This window comes from Tenrec ecaudatus, chromosome 9, assembly GCF_050624435.1.
Source record: "Tenrec ecaudatus isolate mTenEca1 chromosome 9, mTenEca1.hap1, whole genome shotgun sequence".
In the NCBI taxonomy this organism is placed as follows: Eukaryota; Metazoa; Chordata; class Mammalia; order Afrosoricida; family Tenrecidae; genus Tenrec; species Tenrec ecaudatus.
Window position 1 is genome coordinate 151,711,553 of NC_134538.1, and position 27,076 is coordinate 151,738,628.

Below are 27,076 nucleotides of genomic sequence, written 5' to 3' on the forward strand. Positions count from 1 at the left end.
CCTCGGGAAGCGAAACCTGGTTTTTTTTGGACAGCACCCCAGAGCAGGCCCACAAACTTCGCGGTCTCCCAGGAAGACCTTTCCACAGCCACGTGGATGCCTGGACGCCCAGCAGGCGGGCACAGCAGCCACAGTGGTCACCAGGACGCTGGGCGGGCACCGGGAAGATGGAAAGCTCCGCGGGAGGACGGCTGTAGCTTAACCACCCCCGGTGCTGCCGGGAGCCAGCCCAGGGCCCAGGCAGGACGATGCGAAACACCCCCCAAAAGGGAGGCCATGGGCTCTGTGAAGAAGCGTTCTGGCACCTTCCTTCCCAGGGGGCCCAGGCTAAGTTCCATTTGGCTTGCGCCAGGTGCAGCGGAGCCGTTTAAAGGACGTGGCGTCGGCGCACACGGATTGACTCGGTCCCCTAAGTGAAGCTGCCAACCGGCCAGAGAAACAGGTGAGGCCTGGGGCCACAGCACGCCGGCCTTTGTCACAAAATACGTTTATTAGTGATGCCGAGCGGGAGTCCAGAGGTCGGTATTCATGATGGCGAGGGGGGTGGTGGAAGCCAAGGCTGCCTTTACAGTGATTAAATCAGAGAGAGCCCCGGTGTACTTGCAATCATCAGCATGATTCCCATGAAAGGACAGGCTCCTCTCCTTCTCGCTCCTCCCTCGGGAGATCCCCAGGACAAGTTAGAGCCGGAGCTCAGACAGAATCCGTCCAGGAGGAGAGAAATGGAGAGAAAGCCACTGGGCCACAACCGGGACCATCCCATTAGCCCAGACCGCTGCCTGGCTGCCCCACTGCGGCGGGAGAGAGGCTTGGGGACCGCACCCTGAAGGAGACAAGCCCTCCTTCACCACCACCCAGGGGCACTCCCAACACGGCAGCTGTCCTAGGGGCCAGCCCGTCCCTGAGCTGGGCCTGGTCCGACTGGGACTGGATCTGTCGAAGCCGTCCTCTGGTGTCTTTCTTTCATGTTCTGTTTCGGTAAGTGGTTTTCTCATGGGGGCTTGGGGGGGAGGGGGGGAAATGCCACCTCTGGCACCCGAGTGGATGGAGTTCCGCTGGCTTCCGCCGTGGGTTTTAGCCTCCCTTCTCCAGCAAGCTCCTCTGCAAGACAAACAGGAAGGGTTAAGCTCAGTCTCGGAACTGGCTGCACACGGCGACTCACACGACCCGGCGGGACAGGGGAGGGCCTGGGGGGTTCCCGGGCTGGTAGCTCCTTATGGAAGCAGAAAGCCTCGTCTGTCTCCCCAGAGGGAGGCTGGTGAGCTCAAACTGCTGACCGTGAGGTTTGCATTCAAAAGGGAAACCCAGTGGACGAGGGCTCCTTTTACCACCAGAAGAGGGGACAAAACAAAAGAACCTAGTCACTGTCTAGTGCCGTCTGGGCTGCTTTTCAAATATCCACCGTAATGTGCTTCCTGGTCTCAAAATATTACCACCAGTGGAAGACGCCACTGCTGTCCCAGTCTCAGCCCCCAACAGCCTCCCCACCACCAGGCCAGGCTCCCAACTGCGGATGTGTGTGTGTGTGTATGTGAGAGAGAGAGAGAAAGAGAGAGTGAGAGTGAGTGGTGGCATGGGAGTGCACACACTATCTCATGACCAGAGCCATTCAGAGGTATGTGGAGACCTTTCTGGCAACCACGGTGACCGAGGGTGGAGGCATCTCAAAGTCAGAGGCCCGGAGAAAGAGCCTCTCAAAGCCCAGGAGGTTCTACCTGGAAGCCTGTCCGCTCCTACCCACCAGTCCCCCACCAGACGGCACCTGTTCAGGTGCTCCCACGGGGGGCAAAGCCCGACTGCAGTAGTGGCCCCACATTCCACGTAGGTGTTTACTTTGGGGGTGAGGAGGGCTGGAAGAATTGCCAACGGTCAGGTCAGAATGGGATCACCCAGCTGGCCGAATAGTCAGCTCATACCAGAACGCCAGGAGCAAGGAGTGACTCTCTCCTTCATTCTGAGATGGCACAGGATGCAGAGGCTAGCTCAGTCCCAGGTGGCCCTGGTCAGCTGGCACCCAGGCTCCCCCACATGGTGCCTGAGCACCCAGTCAGGTGCCATGGAAGCACTGGTAGACACCTCCTACCGAAATTAAGTGCATGGCGGGCCACAGAGGTAAAGGCTGCCCACACCCCCTTCGCTCTCCACCATGGAGTAGCTAAGGCAAGCTTGAGAAGACAGCCAAACCTCTTGAGGAAATGTGCACAGGCCTAGAGTTAGAACCAACAGAGGAAGAACACGCGCAGTAAACCTGAAACGAAAAGAACTTAAGGCAAAAACACTGAAGTCTGCGTTGCAACACTGAAAGAGTCTATGGGCAAAATATTCAGCGATGCTGGACGCACCAAGGACACAGAGAGCCACCGCACCAGAAAGAACTGGTCTGCAGTCAACCGCCTCAGGAGGTGGCATATGAGCAAGAACCGGTGGTGCTGAAGGCATTAGTTCAGGCTGCACTAAGAGCCTGAGCCAGAAACAAGGCTCCAGATAGTGATAGAATGACAATTGAAATGTTCCTACAAGCTGATGAAGTACTGGAAGCATGTGCTCCTCAATGCCAGGGAATTTGGAAGACAACTGACTGGAAGAGGCTCCTCTTTGTACCCACTCCAAATAGAGGTGACCCAACCGAACGCTCAATTAAAGAACAACATCTTTACACGCCAGTAGAATCTTGCTGAAGAGCATCCAACAACGGTCGCAGCAGTACACTGACAGGCAGCTGCCAGAGGTTCCAAGCCTATCACTGGTGGCTCTCGGCTGAAAAGCAGAGAACACCAGAAAGATCTTTGCTTGTGTTTTATTGACTGTGCCAAGGCATCTGACTATGCGGATGGTGCCCAACTATGAATGGGAACCAGAAGTCTTCCTTGTGCTCCTTCGGAAGCGGTCCGTGCATCAAGAGGCAGCTGTGCAAACAGACAACAAGGGGATAGTGTGTGGTTTAAACCCAGCAAAGGTGTGCATCGGGGCGGGACCCTCTCCCCATACTTATTCAACCTGCAAGCTGAGCAGATCATCAGAGAAGCTGGGTCGTGTAAAGAAGCGTTAATTCTCCAGGCGTTTAATTCTTTTAACAGGTAAGCTAAGTTCTTTCTTGGTTTGGAGACATGATTTAAGGATCAGAGATCATCTAAGGACACTATGGCTTTCTAGTCCTGTAAAGAGTTACAGTCTTGAACACCCGGGGGCGGTTCCGCTCCGTGACTGGAATGCACTTGATGGAGGTGCTTTGTTTCATCGACACGGGATCGAACTGACAACAGCCGCGTCGGTGCATCGTACAGGCAGACCCTGCTAAGCTGGATCGGGTTCTGCTGTCTGTATTCTCCACCACAACAAACAGAAGCCGCACATGTGGTCGGGAGGGACCAGACTGGGTAGCATGGTGGGCAGTGAGAGAGGAAGGCCTTCAAGGAGATGGACGGACACAGAGGCTGCCATGACGGGCTCAGCCACAGGAACGACGGGGAGGACGGCGCAGGGCCTGGCGCTGTTTCCTTCCGTTGGTCTTTGGGTTGTACTGGGTTGGAAACAACTGATGGCCCCTGACAACATTATCGTGTGTGTGTAACATACATGCTCGCGAACGTGCACATGGATGACTCAGGGTGTCTTTATACAGGCCAGCGAGGAAGCCTGCGCAAACTGGACGGGTCTCTGGCTGGGGGAGCCTAGTGCCCACTTGTCACGTCCCGTGTCCTTTCTGCATGGACCCTGCATGGGAGCTACAGTTGGGCTGAATTTCAGCGCTGCCTAAATTTAGCACGGCATAAATTAACATAGGAAATTCCTCCTAGAAGCAGCTCTCCAAGTTATAAAAAAATCGCTGCCTTCCTTTAGGAAACTGCCAGCACTTCAGGATGGCTTCTGCTCATCCTTCAGAGTGGCTGCGGTGAGCACCTGGGTGTGTCACTGCGGGGACAGCCAGCTTGACCTTCAAGTCTTTCTGGCTCCAGACAATGAGGCCAATGGGCCCCCTGCACGGCTAGTCACATTGGGACCCACGAGGCCGAGAAGGAGGAGGAGGAGGAAGAGGAGGAGGAGGAGGGTCTTGCTCATTGATTACAGCCACAGGCGGACGCCTGCTCGAATATTTCCATCACAGAGAATCCTGTCCCGACGTCTGGGCAGTAGCTTCTTGGAGTGTCCGACTGCCATCGCAGCGAGTCAGCTCTCGGCTGTCCCTGTGTCTTTAAGAGAAATGAGGGCAGCCTGGACTGCCAGGAGAGTAAAATGGTTCTGGTAGAAAGCGCCTCACGTTGCCCCAGGGCTCCCAAAGGCCCTGTGCAGGTGGGCGGAGAAGCAGGAAGGCTGACCTAATGTGGGGACGTGGGACACAGCCTAGGTGGGGCTCAGCGCAGTGCTGTGCTCTTCCAGCGGGGGTGCGGGAGGAGGGGGGGTGTGGTGGAGGGCTGGGGCGGCAGATGCTGTGGAGCCATGGGCATCACAGGGCGTCGAGAGGCTGTGACATCCAGGAGCCGATGCTGCTTCTGGGTGCTTCTGGGTGGCTTTGAACCTCCCACCTTTGGGTTAATAGCTAAGCACTCACCTTTCTGCACTCCCCCCGCCCTGCTCCCAGGGGCAGCCTGAGATTCCGATGAGGTCTCCAAACCCACTGTCATCTGCTCAATTCCGATCCACAGCGCTCCTCCTGGGCAGAGAACTGCCCCCGTGGGTTTCTGAGGCTGTACATCTCTACAGGACCCAAAGCCTCATCTTTCTCCTGTGGAGCTGGCTGCTGGTTCGAACTGTTGGCTTTGCAGTTAGCAGCCCAAGGCGTAGGGCTAGGGCTAGGACACGGGCTCCAGCCACAGGTGAGATGTCATTGTTGTCAGGTGTTGGTGAGTTGCTTCTGAAGCAGTGACCCGATGGACACCATCCTCACCATGGCTCCGTGCCCGAACCCACTGCTGCAGCCACTGCGTCCATCCATCTCTCTGCTGCCCCTCTGCTTTCCCGAGCACGTCCTCCTCCAGGGACCAGTCTCTCCTGACAGCATGTCCAAAGCCCATGAGATGAAGTCTCGTCATCCTTGCTGCTAAGGGGCAGCAAAAGCAAGCTCATGGACAAGAGGGAAGAAGCATGGAGGCATTCCAGTTATGAAAAACCTCCGCGAGCTTTGCTTGGGTACCTCACTCTCCCCGCCTTCTTGGCTCCCTGAAAGCGGACCAGCCAGTTATACTTGGTTTTCTGGGATCTAGTACGTGTTGGGAGCTGATCGCAAGGCCAGCATCTGGAAATAACCAGCCGTTCTTCGCGAGAAAGACTGGGCTTTCTCCTGCCGCAGAGACTTACTGCTCTGGAAACCCAGGTGGGCAGTTCTACCCTGTTGCTGAGTCGGCATCGGCTCGATGGCAGTGGGTGTGGTCTGAGCCTCCGTGAGAGCCGCTCTTGGTTCTTCCTGCTTTGGAGGAACCGCAAGTCCACGTTTGTACACCTGGGCCTTGCTTCCTATCTCCTGTGCAGAATCCAATCCAGTCACCAGCTGGGGTGTCAACATAAGGCAGTCCGAACTGGTGAGGGATGAGCACCGGAAAAGATAGCCCACTAAGAAAAAGTGAAAATCTATTACCATGGTAATACGTCTTCCATCAGACTCAGATTATATATATTAAAAAAATGTCATAAAGCGAGCGTGCCCTCTGCCAAGTGGGTTAGGAAAGGATTCTGATGGTGGAGAGGGTGGCTAACAAGTTTAAAGCTGGGAATTCAGTTTGCTTGATGCAATTCCCTAGTCTCAGGGCCGCCCTGCTGAAGGCTGGGAGCTCTGTCCGGCGACGCTGTGTGTCCTGAGGCTGGGGGATGGGAACTTGTCACTAGGGGCCGGTGATACAGAAGCCTTCCCACACAGTAAGGTGAGGACCGCCAGGTCTTCCTGAGAGGCAACCCTTACTGATCCAGAGTGGTGGTCTCTGGGGGTGGCACCAGGATCCATCTGAGGGAGAGGGAGGAGGGAGGACCAGGGCAGGTCAGTGGAAAGGACCAGGGTGCTGGGAAGCCACACAGGGTCAACACAACTGGGAGTGAGCTGGGGGCCGGGCTCCTTCCCTCCCACAGACCAGGTGTGGCTTCCCATCAGGTGCACCCTCACTGTCGACAGGGGTGAGGGTGAGGAGGACTTCTCTCCCAGGGGCCCCACTCCCTTGGCAAGGTGTCTGTCTCCCACCCTGGTCCTGAGGCTGAGGATGTCTTTCTGGGTAGCTTAGTCCCTATAGGCCCAGCAGGAACTCGGAGCAGCTGGAAGCTCTGGTTCCAGACGCCCAGGCCCCATCTCTGACTTGCCAATCAGAACGTGGACTCTGGAGCAGGTGACAGTGATGTGGACACTGCCCCACCTGCAGGTCAGAGTTTCCTGGGCTCCAGTTTTCCAAGGGAAGCCACAGGGCTGTGTCACATGACTTCCCAGGGCCATCCCTTGGGGGAAGCCTGGGATCTCCCTGGAGACCCGCAGCTCAGCCTGGCTGGCACTGAGTCTCATGCGACCTGGGTGCTAAAGCCACACCCCCACGATGTCTCCTGCTCTTCCTCACCCTCAGGATGGTTAGGGTCTGTCTGCATTTACCAGGCTCTGGAACTCACGGACCTTACTGTCCCCAGGGCCGTGGCACAGAGCACCCGGGGCCGCCACAGGCTTGGCTGAGAGGCCACCTGCTCGGGGACGGCTCCCCACAGCTTGACAATCGTCCAGGCACCACTGAGGACACACAAGGCCAGTTCAGGATATGACCCATACATCCCAACGTTCAGTGAACAAAGAATGTTCCAGAAGAAGTCAACTAGCTTTCTACCTTCCTATCAGCAGCAGCAGTTTGAGGGAAAGAGCTGGGGTGCCCAGACTGGCTGCACGTATGTCGCGGGGAGCAGAGCCCGCTGTCACATTTCCTGCTCGTGTAGTTCAGAAGACACATGGAACACCTGCTGATTCACCGGTGTCTACACGTGCAACCCAGCGACGCCGACTCTATGGTTCGGGCTGGGCGGGCATTCCTGCACGCCTCCCTTGATGCTCCCCCTCCTCCTTCCGTACCCTCCCTGCCCACTGAGCCACCCACCTCCCCTCTCCAGCGGGGGCTGCCGTCGGACCCTGCACTGACTGTCACAACAGGGCACAGAGCTCAGGACAGACGCATCACTAGTCAGACGACACGGCTGTTGGGCGCTCAGACGCGAGGGTTCTAAAAGGTGGTCTCAACGCAGTCATTCCTCGGGTTCATTCCGCCGCTGTGGCTCCAGAAATTCCTGGGTCCCACCGGAATTTAGACTTCCACGAGTCGGTCTAGAGGCGACTGGCTGTAGGTCATCTCATCCCCCCCACTCCCCCACGGCCCCCTGAAGGTGGGTACAGCAAGGCTGGATGAAGAACCCCCAAGGTTGGGCGAGGGGGGTGGAGACAGGGACCCTCCCCCACGCATTGCTCGTGGGTCTGTAAGGACATACATCCACTGTGGACAGCAGTCAGAGCCATACCGTAAGCACACACACATATATGTTCATTGCAGCAGTGCTTCCAACAACAAGAAGCCGGACAGCCCACATGCCCGTCAGGAGGAGGATGGATAAAGCAGCTCTGGTACTCACACAACGGACACGATGCGCTGCCGGAAAAACGATGCGGAAACCAGGAAGCAACTCACAGCACGGGCAGACCCCCGAGATGCATTATGCTGAACAATGGTAGCCAGCCACTAAAGGACAACCACGGAGGTAGACCACTACCAGAACACAAACGCCAAGGCCAGGACTTGGACACCAAGGGGAACTGACTTTGCAGGTTACTAAGGGGGAGAGCTCAAGAGGGGGGAGGACGGAGCAGGGGGGCAGAGGGCTGACAGGTGTTGACTTGGGGTAAAGGAGGAGGGAGGAGGGGCGGGACCCAGTGGGGGTGGTGGTGAGTGGTTTAAACTGCTGAATGCAAGGCTGATGGTCTGAAATGCCAACCTCCCACTCAACTTACCAAATAATAATAACAATAAAACAACGACCAAATGAGAATGAAGTTTGAATGGCAAGAGTGGGTGAACCAGGTTTTGGGGAGCCCACAGAGAGCGATGAGGCCGACAGGCGGAACAGTAAGGCCCCGGTCTGTATCAATCAATATTCTCCATTTTTAAATCCTGCAGCTCACACGGCTAGCCTTTAGCTTTTAAGTCCTAGAAAGAACAATTATGGCACTTTAACACATGCTAATGTCTCTACACTCATGAAAAACAGAGAGCACACTGGAACCCACAATCTAAAGCTTCCAGGTCAACCCACAAGGAACTGTTTAAGAATGGATGAAGAAAGACGGGCGCGACTAAGTGGGTGGATGAGAAGAACACACAAGTTAGGCGTATCCGGAAATTTTCCAGTCAGTAAAATCTATTATGCTACAGACCCAGGCCTCTGGGGAGCCCTGAAAGCCCATCTTAGGAGCCATCTGAACCTGGAGAGGGGCTGCCTACCGCTATTATCCCAGGGAGGACACGCCAGCACTGTCAGAAATGGGCCTGCCGCTGAGAGTTTTCCAAGGCCGAGGCTCTTTCTGCCCTCACGGGAAGCCCGGGAAAGAGCTGCCCCCGTGGACATAAACTTGAGAAAGAGCTGCCCCTGTGGGCATGCAGGACCCATGTGTACTGGCAAAGTCTCTTCTGACAGGGGGGCAGCGTTGGGGCCTTGGACAAGCGCGCTTCCCAAGGAGCAGAGGGAAGCCTGGTATGAGAGGACAAGCAGCCACTGGGCCCTCCAGTGAGATCATAACTGGGGGCAGGGGAACCCTGGTGGCCCGGCAGGTAAGCTCCTGGCTGCTCACTGAGGAGGGTTGTTGCTTTGTCACCGCAACTCCACCACACTGCAGGAGAAAGATGGGGCAGGCTGCTCCCCAGATGTCCGGGCCTGGACAGGCAGCTCCACCCCCTCCCCCAGGGTCACAGTGCAGAGGCACAGGGATGGCGTGCTTTCCCACCCAACTGCCCTGGCACTGGGTACCCCCTTAGAGCCCCCTGCCCCTCCCCCCCTGATGCTCTCCCCCCATCCCATGCCCGCCTGCTTAAAAAGCACACCCTTTATTTTCAGTGATCATTTTGCAAGCCAAAGCATCTCATAATTAAATCCCCCAAGTTTCTGCAGGGGAACTGCTGTGCGATCACCTGGAAAGCTTAAACCAAAAGTCCAAAGTCGCTGCCATTGAGCCAATGCTGACTCGCCATGACCACTGTGGGGTCCGACGCAGGAGAAGGAAGCCCAGAGCTCCCTCGGAGCAGCTGGTGGTTTGAAGCTGCCAACCGTGCGGAGACTGGCAGCGCAATGTGTCACCACGACACCGCCATGAGGACTCCTTGCCAGCCTAAGTACTGCAGGGGCACAGGGTGGCAGAGTGCCCACTGTGGCATGCGGTGGTCTTGTGGGCACGAGTCCTCTAGAGCCGGGACAGCGGACAGCACTGTGCGGGACCCTGGTGTTGCTTTCCTATGTGCACGTGGCTCTGAAGTAAAATTGAGAACTTTCAAAGCCTATGATTCAGATGATGGCGATTTCCTTTGTTTGTAAAAATGTATTTATGGCTCTCGAATTATTTTTAAATTGCTGTCGGGCAGGATTGGCTGTTCTCTAGCCCTTAGCTTCTATGAATAGGAAACCCCTGGGTGGGGCCAACATCCAGCACCCTCTGCTTCACCCAGAAGCACCTACCAAATTCGCTACCCCCAAACCAGCCACTGAAAAGTCTAAGCTCAAGCCCTACTTGAGAGCCACAGTGGTCAAAGGAGGCTGGTCCTGGTACAATGACAGGTACACAGACCAATGGAACAAGATAGAAAATCCAGAAATAAACTCATCCACCTACAGACACTCATCTCCCACCAAGGGCCAAAAGAAAACATGGAAGGGGAAAGAGATGCTCTCTCCAACAAACAGCGCTGGCAACGTTGGAGCTGCATCTGCAGATGACACAAGACCCCTTCCTCCCCCACGGACTCAAAGAGCAGAATGCAAACCCATGAGCAGTGAGAAAACAGGGACGGATATAAGGGCCCTGAGCGGAGCAGACACACATGAACAACAGCACAAGAGAAGCACACACAGCAGAAGACAAAACGGAGGACTGGGACCTCCCCCAAATCAGTCACTCGTGAGCCTCCAAAGACTTCCTTCAGAGAGCAGAAAGAGAACCCGCAGACGGAAGAGAAATCTTTAGTAACCAGGTAACAGACAGGGAGCAAATGTCCCAAATCTGCAGTGCCTCAGTAAGAAAACCACACCTCGATTAAAAAGTGGACAAAGGACATGCACAGAAAATGACCAGAAAGGGCACCCAAATGGCTGACAAGCCCACTGCCATTCGCCGTCCAACATCAAAACACCTTACACTAACAAGGACAGGCCGCTGAAAAACAACGACCACCACCACCCACCAGTGCTGGAGATGGTGTGGAGTGGCGGCAACGCCCACCCATGGTGGGCAGGTCTGTGACAATGAACAACCATGGAGGAAGGCAGGAGGGTGCCACCTCGAACAGCTGGGAATAAAAGTGCGTGAGACTGGGTCGCCTCAGCCACAGGCGGGGTCACAGGGATGAGTCAAGGCAACAACAACTGGGCTCTTCCTAGTGGCTCTGCTGGGTAAGCATTGGACAGGTAACATACAGGTCAGCAGTTCAAACCCATCAGGCACTCCTCGGGAGACAGAGGAGGCTAATGGAGCTTGGGCAGATTTGCAGCCCTGGAAGCCCTATACACAGTCACCGTGAGTTGGAATCGACCTGATAGCAGTGGGCAACAGTTGATACAAGAGTCACGAGAACTAGGCACTCCCAACGTCCTAGCTGAAACATCACATTAAATTACAGTATCCAACTAGACTGCAGCTCATCGGGAAAGGAGGCTCCCTTGTGGAGGCAATGCCCATCATCCGATGCGTCTGGCTGATCTGTTACAGCCAGCATGAAACACTACAACTAAGGAAGGAAGGAGGGAAAAAGGCTTTGTACAGTAAGAGTCCTAGTGGCGCAGCATTTAAGTGCTGGGCTGCTAACCCACCAGCGTCTCTATGGAAGAAAAATGCGGCGGTTTCCATAGTTAAAGCCGCCAGGGGCTTTCCTGTCCCACTGGGCCCCTAGAGTCTGAAGGGGCTCACTCGGTGGCAGTGGGCTTGGTTTGGCTTTTGGTTTACATCAACCTATCATCATCACCACAAGCCTGGCCTGGGATACCGTGACCCCAGCTCACCTAAACCTGAAGACCCAGGCTAGGGATAAGAACTTAGGCCCGTCCGATGCTAATGCCCTCCCCCGAGCCCACCCCCCTTCCTGGATTTTACTGAAAGTTGCTTTTGCTTATTTTACAAATGCATGCCATTGGCCTCCAGGGATGCTGCAGGCGAAATGCAACCCGACCTGGACTGGCAGGGTGGGGCCATGGCTCTGGCAGCGCTTGGGAACTGCCTCACGCTCACACGTGCAAGCTGGCAGGGCCCTCAGGCCACAGCGTGGATCCTCACGGCCATTCCTCCCACCAGGCCCGGCCCACCCTCAGTCCAATGCTAGCATTACTTTGGGGAAATCTTGGCACCAGCCCACAATCTAAAGGTACGGAGTTGACCTTCGCAGTGTCACCCCTAACGGAGACCTTTCCAGAGCAGAATGCCGCTGCGGGACTAAGAGGTACACAGGTGCCACTCCGGGCCCGAAACAGAAAAGGACCGCAAGCTCCTGGCTAGCAGTTCAATCACTCTGGGTGCCCCTTCCAACCACACTTGCTCTCTCCCGGCTCCCCAAGACGCTCTCACCTGCCTAGCTGGATGTTTGTAGAGAGGGGCAGAGGTGGACTCGAGGCCACGTGATGACCCCTGTACACTAGACTCAGAAGGACATGCTGCGAGAGCCCAGCTCCTGCTTGAGCGGGGTGAGAAGGTGAGCGGCAGGGAGTCTGTCAGCAGGAACCACCAGGGTTTCCCATAAGTCCTGTCTCCATCTGTCTGCTCAATCCGTTAACTCGCAGGCCCGCCGGAATTGACCTTCTGCTCCGGGATTTGCCGTTAGCTTTTTGAGTTCATGCATTAGAGAACGTGCGTGTCCTGGTAGCACATGACGATGGGTCCAGGAAATAGATGGCTCCAGAGAACGAAAGCCAGGCCACTCTCCCCTCAGCTCCTTCTCTGGGGTCCCCTTCCTGGCCCCCCCTGAGTGGACTCCATCGAGCGGGAAGAGGACTGAATGGAGCTTTCTCACCAGGCCCTGCTGCTTAGAGAGCCAAGGGCTGTTGGCCCCTTAATGGGGACCCGTCCTCTCTGTTGTCTCTGAACACCAACCTACAAGTACCTGGACACTGGCTTCCAGGGCACCATGATATTGTAACTCAGTGTAGGGTAGTCCTTGGAGGTCAAGCTCTGGGCAACCAACCAAAGGTTGGCAGTTCAAACCCACCCAGGGGAGCTGTAGCTTCCAAAGGCCCCGGTCTGGAAAGCCCCATGAAGGAGTGGTCCTCTGCACTCACGCCCTGCGGGTGACCACACGTCGGAACCCACTCGACGGCACCACTCACAACAGAGGACAAAAGGCCAGGGCCACTAGCAAAACTAGTAAACGAGGGGAGACAAGTAAGTTAGTTGAACACAAGATTAGACCCCTTCCTTCGCCTACCTGGATGGAATGTGATTATGACCTAACCCCTCACCGACTCCTATTCTCCACGATGACCCGTTTAGTTAGGAAGTTTTCCCACAGTCACCCACGTGATTCTCACCTCTGGGCCCTGCTGGAGGGCCTCCTCCTGTCCTGCTGGCTGCTTCGCAGGGGCACACACACCCACCTGTTTGGCCTGGTGGACACACTGCATGTACTGGGCGGCCAGAGCAGAGCAGGTGAGGGTCTGCTGGGCGTTCTGGCGGTAACACTGGAGGATTCTGGCCTGCAGGTCAGCACACACTGGGTGGCAGCCATACCGCCTGAAAACAGAGACAGGGAACCGTGAGGTGCAGGGTCCGGAGAGGGGTGGAGATGGGAGCACACGTGAGACATCCAGTAAGACATGAACACTACACAGGTGGAAGGAGATTTAAGAAATGAAGTTCTTCAGCCTCTGAAGAAAGACCAACATCCTCATGGTTCCTACTGATAAAAATGCTCACTTCTACGAAATGAACTCCATTGGTTGACACTCTATGGGCTACTCTGGACCCTGAAAACGTCCCACCCGAGCCCCAGGGAAACCCTCTGAAGGAGCTCATGCTGTAGAGCCCGATGGCCACACCAGAAATCCCGGAGTCAAGGCTTCTTCCGATTCCCACACCCACTTGGTCTTCCGTAGCTACACTTGGTCACCATGAGCTACACCTCCGTGCTGGGCAGCGGCCTCGCAGCTGATCAGCGCTGGCCCTCTAGTCCAGCCTCGACATGTCTTCTGGAGGGGTCCTTCCAACCCCCAAATCTTGAGAGTATCTCCCCCCAGTGCTTCCCACATAAAGCGCAAAGGTTCTTATCAGTCCTGCTGTTGCCCATGGGTGAGCCTCTAATGCCCACCCAGCAGCCGGGCCAGGCCACTGCCAGCCAGGCTTACTTGCGACACTTCTTCTTGTTGGGTCTTTGCATTCAGGGGCCTGGACAACGCAGACTCACCATTTGAGACTGAGTTCAAGTGCCACCGTCTCCATACAGCTCCCGTGAGCTCTTCCTTCGCCAGTGGAAGGCACCATGTTTATTTCCGGTGAGCCCACTAACCCCCCTATTAATGTCCCTCACCATGCACACGTCACTGACCTAGAGGGCCATTTCCCAGACCACATGTGCTGCGTCGGGAATTCTAAGGTGGGAGGATCCTGCCTGGCTTTCCTGGTAAGCTCAATGCCCAGAGACAGATACACACTAACAGTTTGTTGACTGTAAATAAATGAAAAGGAAAAAAAATGGCTTAACTTCCTTGGGTTAGGTTGTTTTTTTTTAACGAATTAAAACTTACAAATCTCATCTTTTAGTCAGATTGCTCTGAGGATTGTTTTAGGGTGCAAAAGAAACCCCAGATCTCAAATACTATGGAAGAGGAAAATTCAGTAAGCAGGGCAAAGACCTAGCATTTGGATGAGAGAGTGAGCATTAGCATGAGGCCATAATCACGTCCAAGGGTTTACTGAGGTTCTGGGCCTTAAAAAGGAAACTGTCACAACGGCATGTTTGGCAGTGGATCACCACCTAACAGCTACAGGTGGGACAAGAGACGTGGAAACAGGATCAGCGGTTGGCTCTTATACATCCTATCAGACAGAAGAGTTTACAAGAATGGTCCAGGGCCTCCTGACCATGTCAGGCAGGGCATGACTCATGATGATGTACGGGATGTAACCCCAGTGTGGCAGTCCCCATCAAGGACAACCAGGCAAGGCCCCTCCAGGAGGGAGCCTTCCCTCCGGCCCTCAGCTGCTTTAGCGTGTGGAGGAAACCCACTTTCCAAAGCACTCTGCCTGCGGGCAAGGCTGCTGACCTCCCCGGACCACGGTCAGAAGGAATTCTAAGGAGGCTCGCCTTCCACGGGGACTTGAAAATGGATTTTGGGATTTCACTCCTATCATAGCTGCCTGCAAACCAGGTGCTCGGAATTTAAGCTCTAATACAAAAGCAAACCAAATGGATTGTACTTTATAAAGGAAACCAAAGAGTACTGTTAAGAGGGCAGGGAGATGTGGAGTCCATGGAATACAGCCCCCCCCCCCCAGGAGATACGGGCTATTACCACTTTACACATCTAGAGAAGTCACTTTTTTCCCTCCTTCAAATGAGTACAAAAACCTTCGAGCCCATCCGATCAATTCTCTTTCTGAAACTGAAGTTTGCTATTTCCATGGTAATCTTGGGAGTGGTATTACTTAAAAACGTTATGGGTTCTAAATTGCCTTGACCCCCGCCCGGGGCGAAAACAGGAGGACAACTTCTCGTCAATCAGGAAACCCCTGGGTGACGATGTCTTACTACTTTCCCCCACATGCTAAGATCATATATATTTGCTGGAGTAGAAACGGAGACGCAAATCATGCTCTTGCCCGAGTGGCTTCCCCCTCCAAAGAGGGGGGGGCACTGCCGCCAATGCCTCCCAACTTCACATAACACTGCTCTCCTTGTTTCATTCACTGCCAATCCTAGGTGTTTCCATTCCTTTCCAGCTAGAATGGCTGGGAATGGACGTCCCGAACCCCAGAGGCCACTATTTAAAAGGGGCGGGTGGTGTTTCCAAGGGCACCGCTTCATGACTGGTGACCACAGAGCCACATCCAGATACACGCTGGAGAAAATACGATCAAGCCTCAGAAGGCTTTGTGTTGTAGTGGTTAAGTGTTGGGCTGTGGTCTGAAAGGCCAGCAGTTTGAAACCACTAGCCACTCCTTGGGAGAAAAACGGGGCTTTCTAGTCCCATAAAAAGTGAGTCTCGGAAAGTCACAGGCAGTTCTACCCCGTCCTATGGGGTCACTATGAATCTCAATTACATTGAGTTTGGTTTTTGGTTTGGAAATCCAGCAAATCTCAGAATGATGCTGCTGAATAGTTCACAGGAAAGCTAGGGAGCATTTTCTCCTGGGAGAGGGGGAAAGATCACATCCCCACCCCGCCTCTGCTCTGGAGTTTTCAAGATCTCGGAAGGCTGGCGGGAAGATGCTGACTACCACGACCCTGTTCATGGCCAGCGATGGCCAGTGAGGACTGAGCTTCCCACAGGACACACCACAACGGAAAGGCCACTGGTTCTTTGAAAAAGTCTTTCAATGTGATCACTCAGCTAGCATTCAGGACTCTTCAGGAAGTGGGCATCTGAGGGGGCGCTAAAGAGTTACCTCGTGGCGAGCTATTAGCCAGGCAAGTTAAAGTCCATGAGTTATTTATGGTTTGAAATATGTCGAAATAGACTTTTATCACGGCAGATCAATAGGATTCACTCCCAGAGCACTTGCTTTCCCGTGCCAGTCTGTCCTCTCTGTCAGCCATTCAGTCAGTGTGTGTGTGTGTGTGTGTGTGTGTAGTCACACACACACACACACACTGTATGGATGGTCACATGGCAGCACGTAGTGGGGGGGGCGAGGGTAGGAAACCAACAGAACTGTCCCTGCTGCAGCAGCAGGCGGGCAGGCGCAGCCTCTGTATTGATTGGCGGCGCGTGCTATGCAGCCTAATGCAGCCTTTTCACGTTGGGAAAATGCGAAATGAGATTAGCAGGCCATCAGACCCAAGCCCAGGCCCCTTCCATTCAGGAAGAGGGTTTTAGAGCCACTTCCGATCCTCCAATAAGTATTATGGGCCATGGATTTGTATTGACGGTGTTCGGCCCCACTCGGGGGCAAAAGGCACCATTAGGCAGTAGGACAGAGGGCCGTGCGAGCTGCAGGCCAGCGACGGCGGAAGCTGACTCCTGATGGTAGACTGCCCTTTGGAGAGGAGAAGAGAAAAGCGCGGATGAAGACAAGGCAGGTGGCTAACGTCAAAGGACAGAGGAAACGCACAAGTGGACGCCTTGGGAATGTAACGAAGGGCCGAGAAGACCTAACACCCGAGGGGAACCGGCGGAATGAAAGCCCAGCTGGTGGGCCCTGGCAAGGACTGGTGACCCTTTACAAAATGGTTTCATTGGCACCTCATTTACATATCACACAATTCAACAGTTTAATCACATCAGAAAGTTGCACAATCACCACCACAATCCATTTTCGAACATTTTATTGTCTTCCTCTTAGTAGCTCCTCATTTCTCCCCAACATCCCCACCACACCCCTAAGAAATCATGACTCCAGTAACTGTCTCTTTAGATGTCCCTATCAATTACTGACGGTCTTTTATGAGTCTTACCCAGGTGGACACCTCTCCCTCTCTGCTGTCCGTGTCTGTCCTGTGACCATTCTCCCTCTGGTCCCAACCCCCCTCACTTTGACAAGCACCAGCAGTCCACCCCAGCTATACCCCACCCCGCAGGGTGCCCTAGACGACTGTACACCCAGGCAGAATGGACGGCCCAGCGGTGGGCCTAGAGGACAGTCAGAAACAGCCCTTTGGTTCAACGTGCTGTGGCCAGTCCCACAGTGGTGGCCAATGCCCAATGCCACGCATCATTTCAAAGACATCTCGGAAGGGATCACCCAGTCTCATCACAGCGACGGACACCTTGTCGAAACTGGGAAAGAGAGAACTAAACGGAGATCCATATTTAAGGAGCGGCTTCTAATCCGTGCTGCTGAAAATACCCTGGTGACGGACATGAACTGTTGGTACCAGCTCCGGACAGCTTCCTGTGGGCTGGGTTAATTGGTCAGAACGAAGTGAAAACATGGGCCCGGGAAGCTGTGGTGCTGAGAGAGCAGTATTCTGCAGACCCTGGAATACCTCTAGTCTGGGAACCCTGGTGGCAAGGCCGGTTAACCACTGAGCTGCGAACGGAAAGGACGTCCCACCATCTGCTCTGCGAGAGAAGATGGGCTGGCTGCTTCCGTTAAGATTCACAGCCTTGGAAACCCCACAGGCAGGCGGGTCTCTGGGCCACGGTGAGTCAGACACTCGGCGTCTCTTATTATTTGTAGGAAAGTGACCTGAGAATGTAGTAAGACGGACCAAAGTGTCTGAAATGTTTTACCTCCTGTTACATGACTTCCATTTTCATCTTGCCTTCGATGATGACATCCAAATGGGGATGTCCGGAATGAACTACAAACAGGCTAGGAGAGCAGGAAATGGACAAGAGCCCCGCCTGGGCTTCTCTGCACTGGCACATGCCCGCCCTCTGGCTTCATTAACGACATTTCTTTTTGCGCTGTCATCAGATTTCCACAGTCAGACTTGGGAGATCAAGCACCGACAACAGGGTGAGATGGTTGCTGCCGGCTTTTTTGGTGGGTTTGTTTCAAACTGCTCTGACACCGACTTTGCTGTGTATTAAAAACAAGTCAAAACAAACAAACTAAGCTAAAATAAGACCACAATTCCTTTCCCGAGAACCATCGCTGAAATTATGCCTGGCAACTGTGAGGATGTCAGTCATCAGAACACCGCTACAGGGGACCGGGGACGTGTTGACCTGTCCAATGAGCCAAACCTGCTGACCACCACAGAGCCCTCACCACCCACAGTGGCCACTGGGGGGTTAGACTCACTAGGTGCTCCCCTCCGCACGCAAGCAGCCTCCAGCTGCACGTGCTTTGGCTGACTCTGGGAATGGAACCGGGTTCATTTCCCAGCGCTTGGGCGGACCCTGCTGGAGGAGGGTGACCCACAAAGAAGGAGGGAAAACATTTTCAGTATTTCCCCAGGGTCTTAAGACCCCGGTTAAAAGTCTGAAGACCAGGCAGAGTCTACAGAGAAAACTTCCGGGAACCTCCAGTTGAAATGGCGGCCTTGGTGGGACTCATACACAGACCAGACTCAAGGACACTGAGGGCCATAAAGGCGCGGGGCTGGGGGGCGCTCTCACACCAGGCCGCCGCAGGCCAGGGGCGAGTGATGGCAAGGCCCACCAGCACCACCAGGCACACCCTGTCTTCAGATCCTCTGGCCGAGAGGCAGCTCAGAGAAATGGGCGGCAAATAACATGAGCTCAAAGAAAGGTACGTGTTCATGGTGAGAGGCCACCAATCAGGAATCTGGGCCGCAAAGGGTGAGGGAGCTCAGCAGTCACTCAAGCCCGGGCGCAGGCCGGCTGCAGGGCAGGCCATTGTCCTCACTCACCACCGTCTTCCCAGGTGGACACGTGACACTCTACTCTGGGTGGAGAGGCCTTGTTTAGAAACACCAACCAACCCCATTCTCTTATCTAGACGGACAACCTTGGGACACAAATCATTCTTTTCTCTCCCCCCCTTCTTCTCCACGCTCAGAACAACATGATTGCCTAACAGACGTCAAATAACGACACTGTAACAAATGGGGCACTGGGGGGACCTGAGGCAGCTTTTTGTAGGGTTAACAGAGCCCCCGGGAGAGCAGCATTCACACAGGCGGCCGTACAGAAAGGGGCCCCCACGCCATGCATGTACTAGGATCGCAGTCGTGGTTCTTGGACGTCGCCCAGCAGGAGTGAAGCAGCCTCCTTTTGAATCCAGAAGGCATGGATGAGTCCAAGTAATAGGGACACACACCAAGTTCTTCCCATCTGGAATATCTCAGGGAGGATTCTAGGCAACGCAAGGGCCATTTAGTACCAATTCTCCCAAAAAAACAAACAAAGAACCCCACCCTCCAACACATAGTGTTTCCTCCCACCTAACTTCATAAAGTGACCCATCAAGTTAGACAACGGTCATCATGAGCAAGCACAGCCTGGCTCTCTTCTTCTTTAAACGCATGCATCTACAGTATGTGATGATCTGAATGTATGGTCACACAAATGAAGTTGCCCAGCTCACACAAAAGGAACGCTATTCCCCTTCTTCTCTGAGAGTCATTTCCTCATCCCAGTCTACGGAAACTCTGGCATGGTCAACAAAATCAGACCTGTCCAGTTAAGGATGAAAGACATGATGGTTGGTCGACCCGTCCGTCCGTCCGTCCGTCCGTCCATCCATCCATCCATCCATCCATCCATCCATCCATCCATCCATCCATCCATCCATCCTCATAACACACATGAAGCTAGAGACATTAACTAATCCATTTCAGGGCATCCAATGTGAGAGTCTGGGCTTCACCGAGTCAAGACACATCTGGTGGGAGAGAAGTGTATGCAAGTTCTTTTTTTTTTTTTTTTTAATAAATCATTTTACTGGGGCTCATACAACTCTTATCACAAACCATACATACGTCAATTGAGTAAAGCACCCTTGTCCATTCGTTGCCCTCGTCATTCTCATAATTCGCCTTCCACTTAGGTTCCTGGAATCAGCTCGTTTTCCTTTTGGCCCCTCCCTTCCTTCCCTGCAAGTTCTTATAACGAGGTCAAGAGCGGATAAAGTCAAAACGACAGCGTTGTGCAGACACAGAGATGGACTGCACGTATGATCGACACAGAATCCAGTCTTCCAGCCTCGAGACACCAGCTCTGAAGAATAGGAAGCAAGAAATGCCCTTAAGTCTCTGGAAATAACTTCCTTAAGAGAGAAGGAGAGATCCACTCAGTGAATCTAGATAATAGAGACAGACTGGGAGACCTTGAGGACATGAGTATGTGGCTTATGTGGGTAATGGCAAACCTTCCAAACTCCTCTGCTTTCCCCGGGAGGGAGACAAGCTTCTTGTTGGTGTTCATGAGGATTGCTAACACACCAGGTTTGAAGAGGTGGGAGGAGCTGTGTGCAGGAAGAGCTTTATCTCGGAGCCAACTAAAGAATCCCCACAGAAATCCCAGAGGCTAGAGGCAAAGTTTCACACCTTTAACAGTAAACAAATGTTGCTAAACTGCTAAGCTCATCCGGTGGTAACTTTCACTTGGGTGTCAACATTGCTCTTTAATATTTTCCCCTGCCAGGGATGCCTTCTCCAGCCCACCGATTGCATCCTTACTTGATGTGGCCAACTATTTGAAGTTGTCAAGGATGTCATCTTGCCTGGCTTTACAATAAATGCTCCAACAATGCACTGCACTGGGGCCACCTGCTGCACACAACCTCTTTAAATTGTGGAAAAGCAAGGAGGCTATTCTGATGACGAGGCCATGGCATTTCCAATAGCCTCCTGTGCATGTGAAAGTTGGACGCTGAATAAGGGCAAACAAAGAATAATTGATTCCTGTGAGTGACGGTGCTGGCGAGGAACACTGAGAGCACATGGACTGCCAAAAGGACAAACAACTCTGTCTTGGAAGAAGTACAGCCAGAGTACTCCTTAGAGGCAAGGATGGTGAGAGTTTCTCTGATACACTTTGGACACGTCGCCAGGAGAGACCAGGTCCTGGAAAAAGACATCATGCTCGGTAAAGTACAAGGGCAGCGGAAGATCTTTGAAAGATGGATTGACACAGCGGCTGGGTCAACGAGCTCAAATGGAAATACGGTTGGGAGAGGATGGAGCAGACCCAGGCAGTGCCTCGTTCTGCTGGACACAGACGGGGTCCCTCGGGCTGGAACCAGCCCGACAGCACCTAACCACCACCACATAGCCAAGTAACATACCGATCGGGATCAACACCAGATTGGGGATGGGGGGCAAGTGCGAGACAGGAGACAAGATATGAAGCAGAAGCGGAGGAATCTGCGGGAATTCGAGGGCTGCTACGAAGAAAGGAGGTATGATGAGCCAGGTACATCCAGACAAAGCAGAGCTGAGTACCGGACCAGCCCACAGGGAAGGGGAGGGAGAGAAGGGACAAGGAGACTGCAAGTTCTAGACCAGGTGACTTGTTCTCCGAAGACACCATTAATTCCAAGTTCTTGGAGCAGCATTGTTCCCAGACCCTCCTCTCTCGTGGCAGAAAATCTCGAGTTCTGGAGGGAGAGACTTGGGCAGAGCTGACGAGAGCGTTCCCAGTAAAGTCGAGGACAGGGTACTGGTTCAGACCATCGGACAGATTTTTCTGAGTGAGGATACTTGGAATGAACCTAAAACCTAAGAAATTCCAGCGAGATACTAGATTAATGCATAGCATTTTCAGTGGCCTCACATGCATGTCGACAGTGGACAATGAATAAGGAAGATGGAGGAAGAACGGGCACAGCTGAAATGTGGCGCCGGGAAAGGACACGTGCCAAGGGCTGCCAGAAGAACAGTCTGATGTGTCTTCGACGAAGGAGAGTCAGAACGTTCTTTGGACGTGAGGCTGGAGAGACTGTGTCTCCCATGATTTAGATGTGCCATCCGGGGAAACCAGTCCCTGGAAAAGGCCACCGTGCGTGGCAAAGGAGAGAGGGCCAGTGAAAAGCGAGGACGGCCTCAGTCGGATGAGCTAACCGACACGGGGGCTGTACAGGGGTTCGGTAGGATGGGCTGACTGACACGGGGGCTGTACAGGGGCTTGGTCGATGGGCTGACCGACACGGGGGCTGTACAGGGGCTCGGTCGGATGGGCTGACCGACACGGGGGGCTGTAACAGGGGCTTGGTCCCAGCAGCGATTATGAGCAGACCGCTGGCCTGACTCGATGGTACCTAGCTGTACAAATTAACACCACCTCCCCACGACTGCTTTTTTCCCCCTTTCTTATTTGGAGGAATATTTACTTCATCAGTCCTACTCCATACTTTTCATCACGGACACCCAGAGAGCGCTAACTGTCCTCCCGCCACAGCGTCCAGCCCTTCTGGATGAGCCGTGCGTGCTAGCAGGCTGGGCAGAGGAGGGTGCAGCAGACACATCCCCAGGAAGCTCCCACGTTTAGGTGCTTGTACTTTCCTAGGAGAATCACCCTTTGAGATGAGGGTTTACTTTTCAATGTTCCTTCTCAGCGGAGGGATGACTTGGGGTGTGGAAAGTTTGGCGAAATTCCATTTGACTCACCCAAGCATGACAATAATACATCCCCGTGACCCTCCTTCTTTGCTACGATGACCAAACTGGAGGGAGTGCTTTCAGTACTAAGATACATCAAGAAGAGCTTGATTTTAAAATTTCAAACTGTCACAGGCCTATGTAAGGCTAGGACACCCCCCCCATCCCCAACCCCCGCAAAAACTACACTGAACCACCACCCAGGTTAGGGCCAGATTTTCCGCCTGTCGTGAGAGTGCCTGCTACTTTTCTTTAGGGACCCTCCCCACCACATTTTAAAAGCCTGCTCCAACTACAGGGCACACAGAGCAAGGACGGCGCTGGGCTCCCCTTGCTGAGAGATTGCAAATCTCTTTCTTTACGTGACAGGTGAGGACAATGATTCATTTGGATTCTCCCTTTAAGGGTCAGGGTGCTATAGCCGACCAGTGGGAGACAATGGGTGGAGAAGGGGCCGAGTGACACCCTGGTCTGTTCCATCCCCTCTGGACACTGGAGTGGGTGCGTGTGTAAAGGGTGCAAGAACGTGATGAGAACGTCTGAAATAGCGTGGGAAGGACCAACATGTGACCCAGAGACACGGAGTGAGCTCATGCTGGCGGGAAAATGGCACCAGCAGACTCGTTTGACACAGGGCTGGCACGAGGCTCCCACACGGGTAAAGACCGTATCACCTCAGGGGCAGGAAAGTGAGTCCCGCTGGTACATTTTCAACAAGTGCCCGCCTGCCCAGAAGCTAGTGTGCCGGGAAGTGACTTGGCGTGGCTCTCCTATCCACAGTGTTTGTTTAACTCCTACACAACGATGACGGGGGGGGGGGGGTAGGCCCAGAAAGCATCAATGGCTTGTCCCTTTCGCCATTCCTCTGGGCACAAGAGTGACTTAACGTCAGAAGCAGGAACTGGAAGCGCCGGAACCCTTACGAAAGAAGAGCCACCAACAGAGCACGTGTGAGATCCTCGCCAGCGGTGCCCTAGACCGCAGCCTGCGACCCGTGGGACAGAGCAGAGGAGCAGCGCTGAGATCGTGAGGCTGAGCAGCAGGCTTCTCAGCGCACAGCTGCGTGTCTTTGTGCAGGAGACTGGCTGGCCGATTAGGGTGATTTTGGGGCATGTACAGCCTTAAGAAAGCCTTGCAACACATGCCTCTGCAGGGCAGGGACAAGCGACTGCACGGTGCTGAGAGACCGAGGGTCCTGGCCACCCGGCTCGTGGCATGGCTGAGAGGAGGCACCGCTGCAGGCAACGGGCTGTACCCATCATGTGTTCTGATCCCAATTTGCGACAACTTGTTAACTGGGGTGTCTTTCTGTCTTTACTGTGGACTTTGCCCTGCACTTACCTTGAGCACCCAGCACTTTCTGCGCGAGTCCCTTCTTGCTCCCGGGCACAGGTATGCTTTGAAGTGAACAGAGAAAAGCCGGGCATAGAGCTCATGAGGGAAAGTGGAGTTTAAAGATGATGGTCAAGTGTAGCTATGTCTATACTGCACACACTCCTGAGGCACCTAAGTTCACTTCAAAGCCCCGTAACCTGTACACGTTTGTAACAGCAGTTACTTCTCATGAGGATAAGAAGGGGATTTACTTTTCTATGCTATATAAAACATTTTAAAAATCATGTGTACCTATTGCTTATTCAAGAAATGATTTATTTTGAAAACATCAGCATACTCAGATCTAGTTCGTATCTACCGCTGCAAGAAACACTTCAGTGCCCTGTCATGCAGGTGCGCACGTATTAAAATTCTCAATGATAATGCCGCTTCTGTGGATGCTGGGGTGCCAGACTGAAAATGTACGGCAATACCGAGATGGAGAGCAATCGGAAATCCCACAGGCAAAGACAAAAGGTAAACTGGGAAATAATTCAAGGTGCCTTCAAAGGGGTCAGCCTTTCAGTACAGGTGGAGCACACGCCCTTCTGATCTCTGATCTCGGCAACCTTCTATGAAGCGAGACAGGGAAACCACATCCGCTTCGGCTCCCGGGGCAGGCCACCGCTAGTAGCGAGGACATCTGACCTCCTCTGGCTTCCCGGTTGCCGGGAGGCAGAGGTCTGACCCGCGTCTGCCCTCCATCCTCCGTTAGGTATTGTGACACCCCTTGGTCCTCCGCCACGCTCTACTTGCACGCTGGGTTTGGCGATCCGCTGCAGTGGCCACAAAGGACTCAAAGACAATACTCACGGTGTGAGGGGAACAGGTGACCATGAGTCAGGTCAGTAAAGAACAAGGATACTGGTTGGTCAGTCCTACCAACGCCATGGTACCTACGTGGAGGCAGGGGTGGAGTCCAGTCTGCCAGTCAGGTGGTCTCCTGGTGACGCCTCCCTGCGGGCGAGGCCACTTCATAAGGGGGCCAGTGAGAACTTCTCCCTCTTCCTGGCTTGGATTCTGAGCCTGCCTCCAGGAGTGGTTCCCTAAGGAGCTGTTGGCACCCTGCCATTCTCCCCAAAGACCTTGCATCCACGGGACTCTGCACCGACCTGTCCATGCGCCCCCCCTTCACCTTTCTGGCCACTGGCCTGCAGCTGTGTGAGTCTGACCAAGGCCCTGGCTGGGCTGTCCTCTTGACACAAAGTTCTCTCTCAGGTTATGTATCTGAGTGGCACTGGGTTGTGTCTCTCTCCGCAACCTGGCCTAACACAGAGACAGTCACTGGACACAGCAACGCTTCTTCTCAGTCAGTAGTCACGTCTCTCTCTGATCGTCAGCCTCTCAGCCATGTGGTCCCGTGGCCTTCGCTGCGCTGAGTCAGGAAGACAGCCTGCTGGCTCTCTCTCACAGCTGTTCTGCCTCACGGGCTCCTTGCTGCAGCCTCTGGTCTCAGCCTGGCTCCTTTGCTCGGCCCCAAGGTCTCGGCTGCAGCCTCTGCCACTTCACACGGAGATCCCAAACGGGTTCTACCGGTGGCTCTTCTCCTGATTGATGGCCTGGGACTTAATTTTCCTCCTCTCCCTTCACCTATGGCTTGTCCTGATAGCCAAGGGTGTGGCACGACAACTAACTAATCCCCTCTAGGAGTGCTACAGATGCCCGATTTGCATAATCTTCCCCCATCATTTGGTGAGAGTTTCAGACGTGGGTCAAAGGTCATACTAGGAAAGCTCCGTCACCATAGCTAGTGGGCAGAAACACGGGGTTTGAAAAGCATGGGCGATGTCCCCATCCTGGAAAAGCTCAGTTCTTGCTGTCTTTTGGGGTTCCCCTCCCCTCTCCCAACCTTTTCAAGGTGAGCCATTTCCAAAGCTCAGATTTCTGTCCTGGATGTTCTTCTACAGCTTCTGACCAACTTCTTCTTCCTCCTGTGGCGCTCCGTCTACTGCTGTGTGTGTCAACCAACGGGTTTCCTCAGCCACCTCCCCGGTCCGTAGGTGAGTGACCACAGGTTTCTTTGGGCTTCGCCGCTCGTAAACTTCACAGAGCAGTAACCCAGGGACGAGTTCTGACTGTCCCCTTAGACTCCTTGGAATCCTAAAACTTGGATCTCAACATCAACTGGACAGGTTTGCTTTACTTGATTTCCATGCTCCTAATGGACCAAGAATTCCCTTCCGTTTTTCACCCCTAGCAATGTCATTAGCTCCTCATCATGCCTTTGACCAGGGCTCTTTATGCCCTCCTTTATATTCAGGAATTGGGATGGGCAAGTCTTCCCCTGAAATGCTTCCTCTTTCTGTAGGCTCCACACCCATCCGTGGCAGTTTCCCCATCACTTCCCTACACCAGGCCATCATTTCATGCACAGACTACTATAGCCTCTAATCATAATGGGTTTCACCGCCCTCAGCTCCATCAAACAAGAATTCCATGAAACGGATAGCCGACAAAATGCCATCCTTTCCTTCACCCTCCCCTGCACCCCTCCTCCCAGAGCTAAGTGGACTTGCAGAAATACTTTTCATCTCGTTTGCCTCCTCACAAGCTATGACGCGTGGGGCTGGGAGACAAGAGTGCCCACGGAAACTGTTAGGACGCCACTGCTTACCTCGTCTGGTCTTAGGCTGGTGACATTTGCAAGGTCATTCCCAACATGATCTAATATGAGCCGGGAGAACAGCCAGAGTGCACCCACACACATTCCTCATGTCCATTTCCCACGCAGCTCTGGGTCAGAACATTACAGAATCGCCCTCTGAAAGGATTTTACTCTTCACCAGCGGCGAAGGGCACTATCCCAGCAGTACTAAGTTTCCATAGGAACTACGTTCGTTTCAAAAGGGTAGAACACAGAAGCTTACGACTGCCACCCCCACTCCCGCACCCCACAGACAGAAAGTGGTCAAACAACATCAACAACCTGGTACAACGTTACCCTGTAACCTCGAAGCTCAGGAAGCATCCCAAGCATTAACCTTTGCGTCCTTTCCTGAAAGCCCCTGGGAATGAGAGTTTGAATTTGGGACACCAGTACGTTTCAGGTAACGCTGGGGACAAAGAGAGCACGATCGTTCCTCTCATGGCCAGCACTGTTGTTAGGGTGCTGACTCAGCGACGCTAGGTGCAAGTACACGGAACACGGTCTGATCTTATTGACATAGTCCCTGGGTCGATCCATCTTGTCGAAGATCTTCCTCTTTTTCCCTGCCCCCCTACGCTCCCAAGCATGATGTCCTTCTCCAGGGACTGGTCTCTCCTGACAACACATCCAAAGCACATGAGACACAGTCTCACCATCCTTGCCTCTAAAGAGCATTCTGGACACACTTCTAAGACAG

General features: G+C 53.8%; 1 protein-coding gene across 3 annotated transcripts in view; it reads right to left on the reverse strand.

The window, feature by feature from the left end:
• Positions 1-471: 471 nt before the first annotated feature.
• Positions 472-27,076, reverse strand: part of CHCHD3 (coiled-coil-helix-coiled-coil-helix domain containing 3) — a 289,840-nt gene continuing 263,235 nt past the window's right edge. For 2 of the 3 annotated variants that reach the window (XM_075558684.1, XM_075558682.1), the window contains 2 exons: positions 12,721-12,922; positions 472-1,101 (listed from right to left, as the gene is read on the reverse strand). In XM_075558684.1, the coding sequence (XP_075414799.1) occupies positions 1,075-1,101; positions 12,721-12,922 (229 nt within the window). In that variant the 3' untranslated portion in view covers positions 472-1,074. The remainder of the gene's footprint in view (positions 1,102-12,720; positions 12,923-27,076) is intronic. The other variant, XM_075558683.1, reaches the window with a different exon arrangement.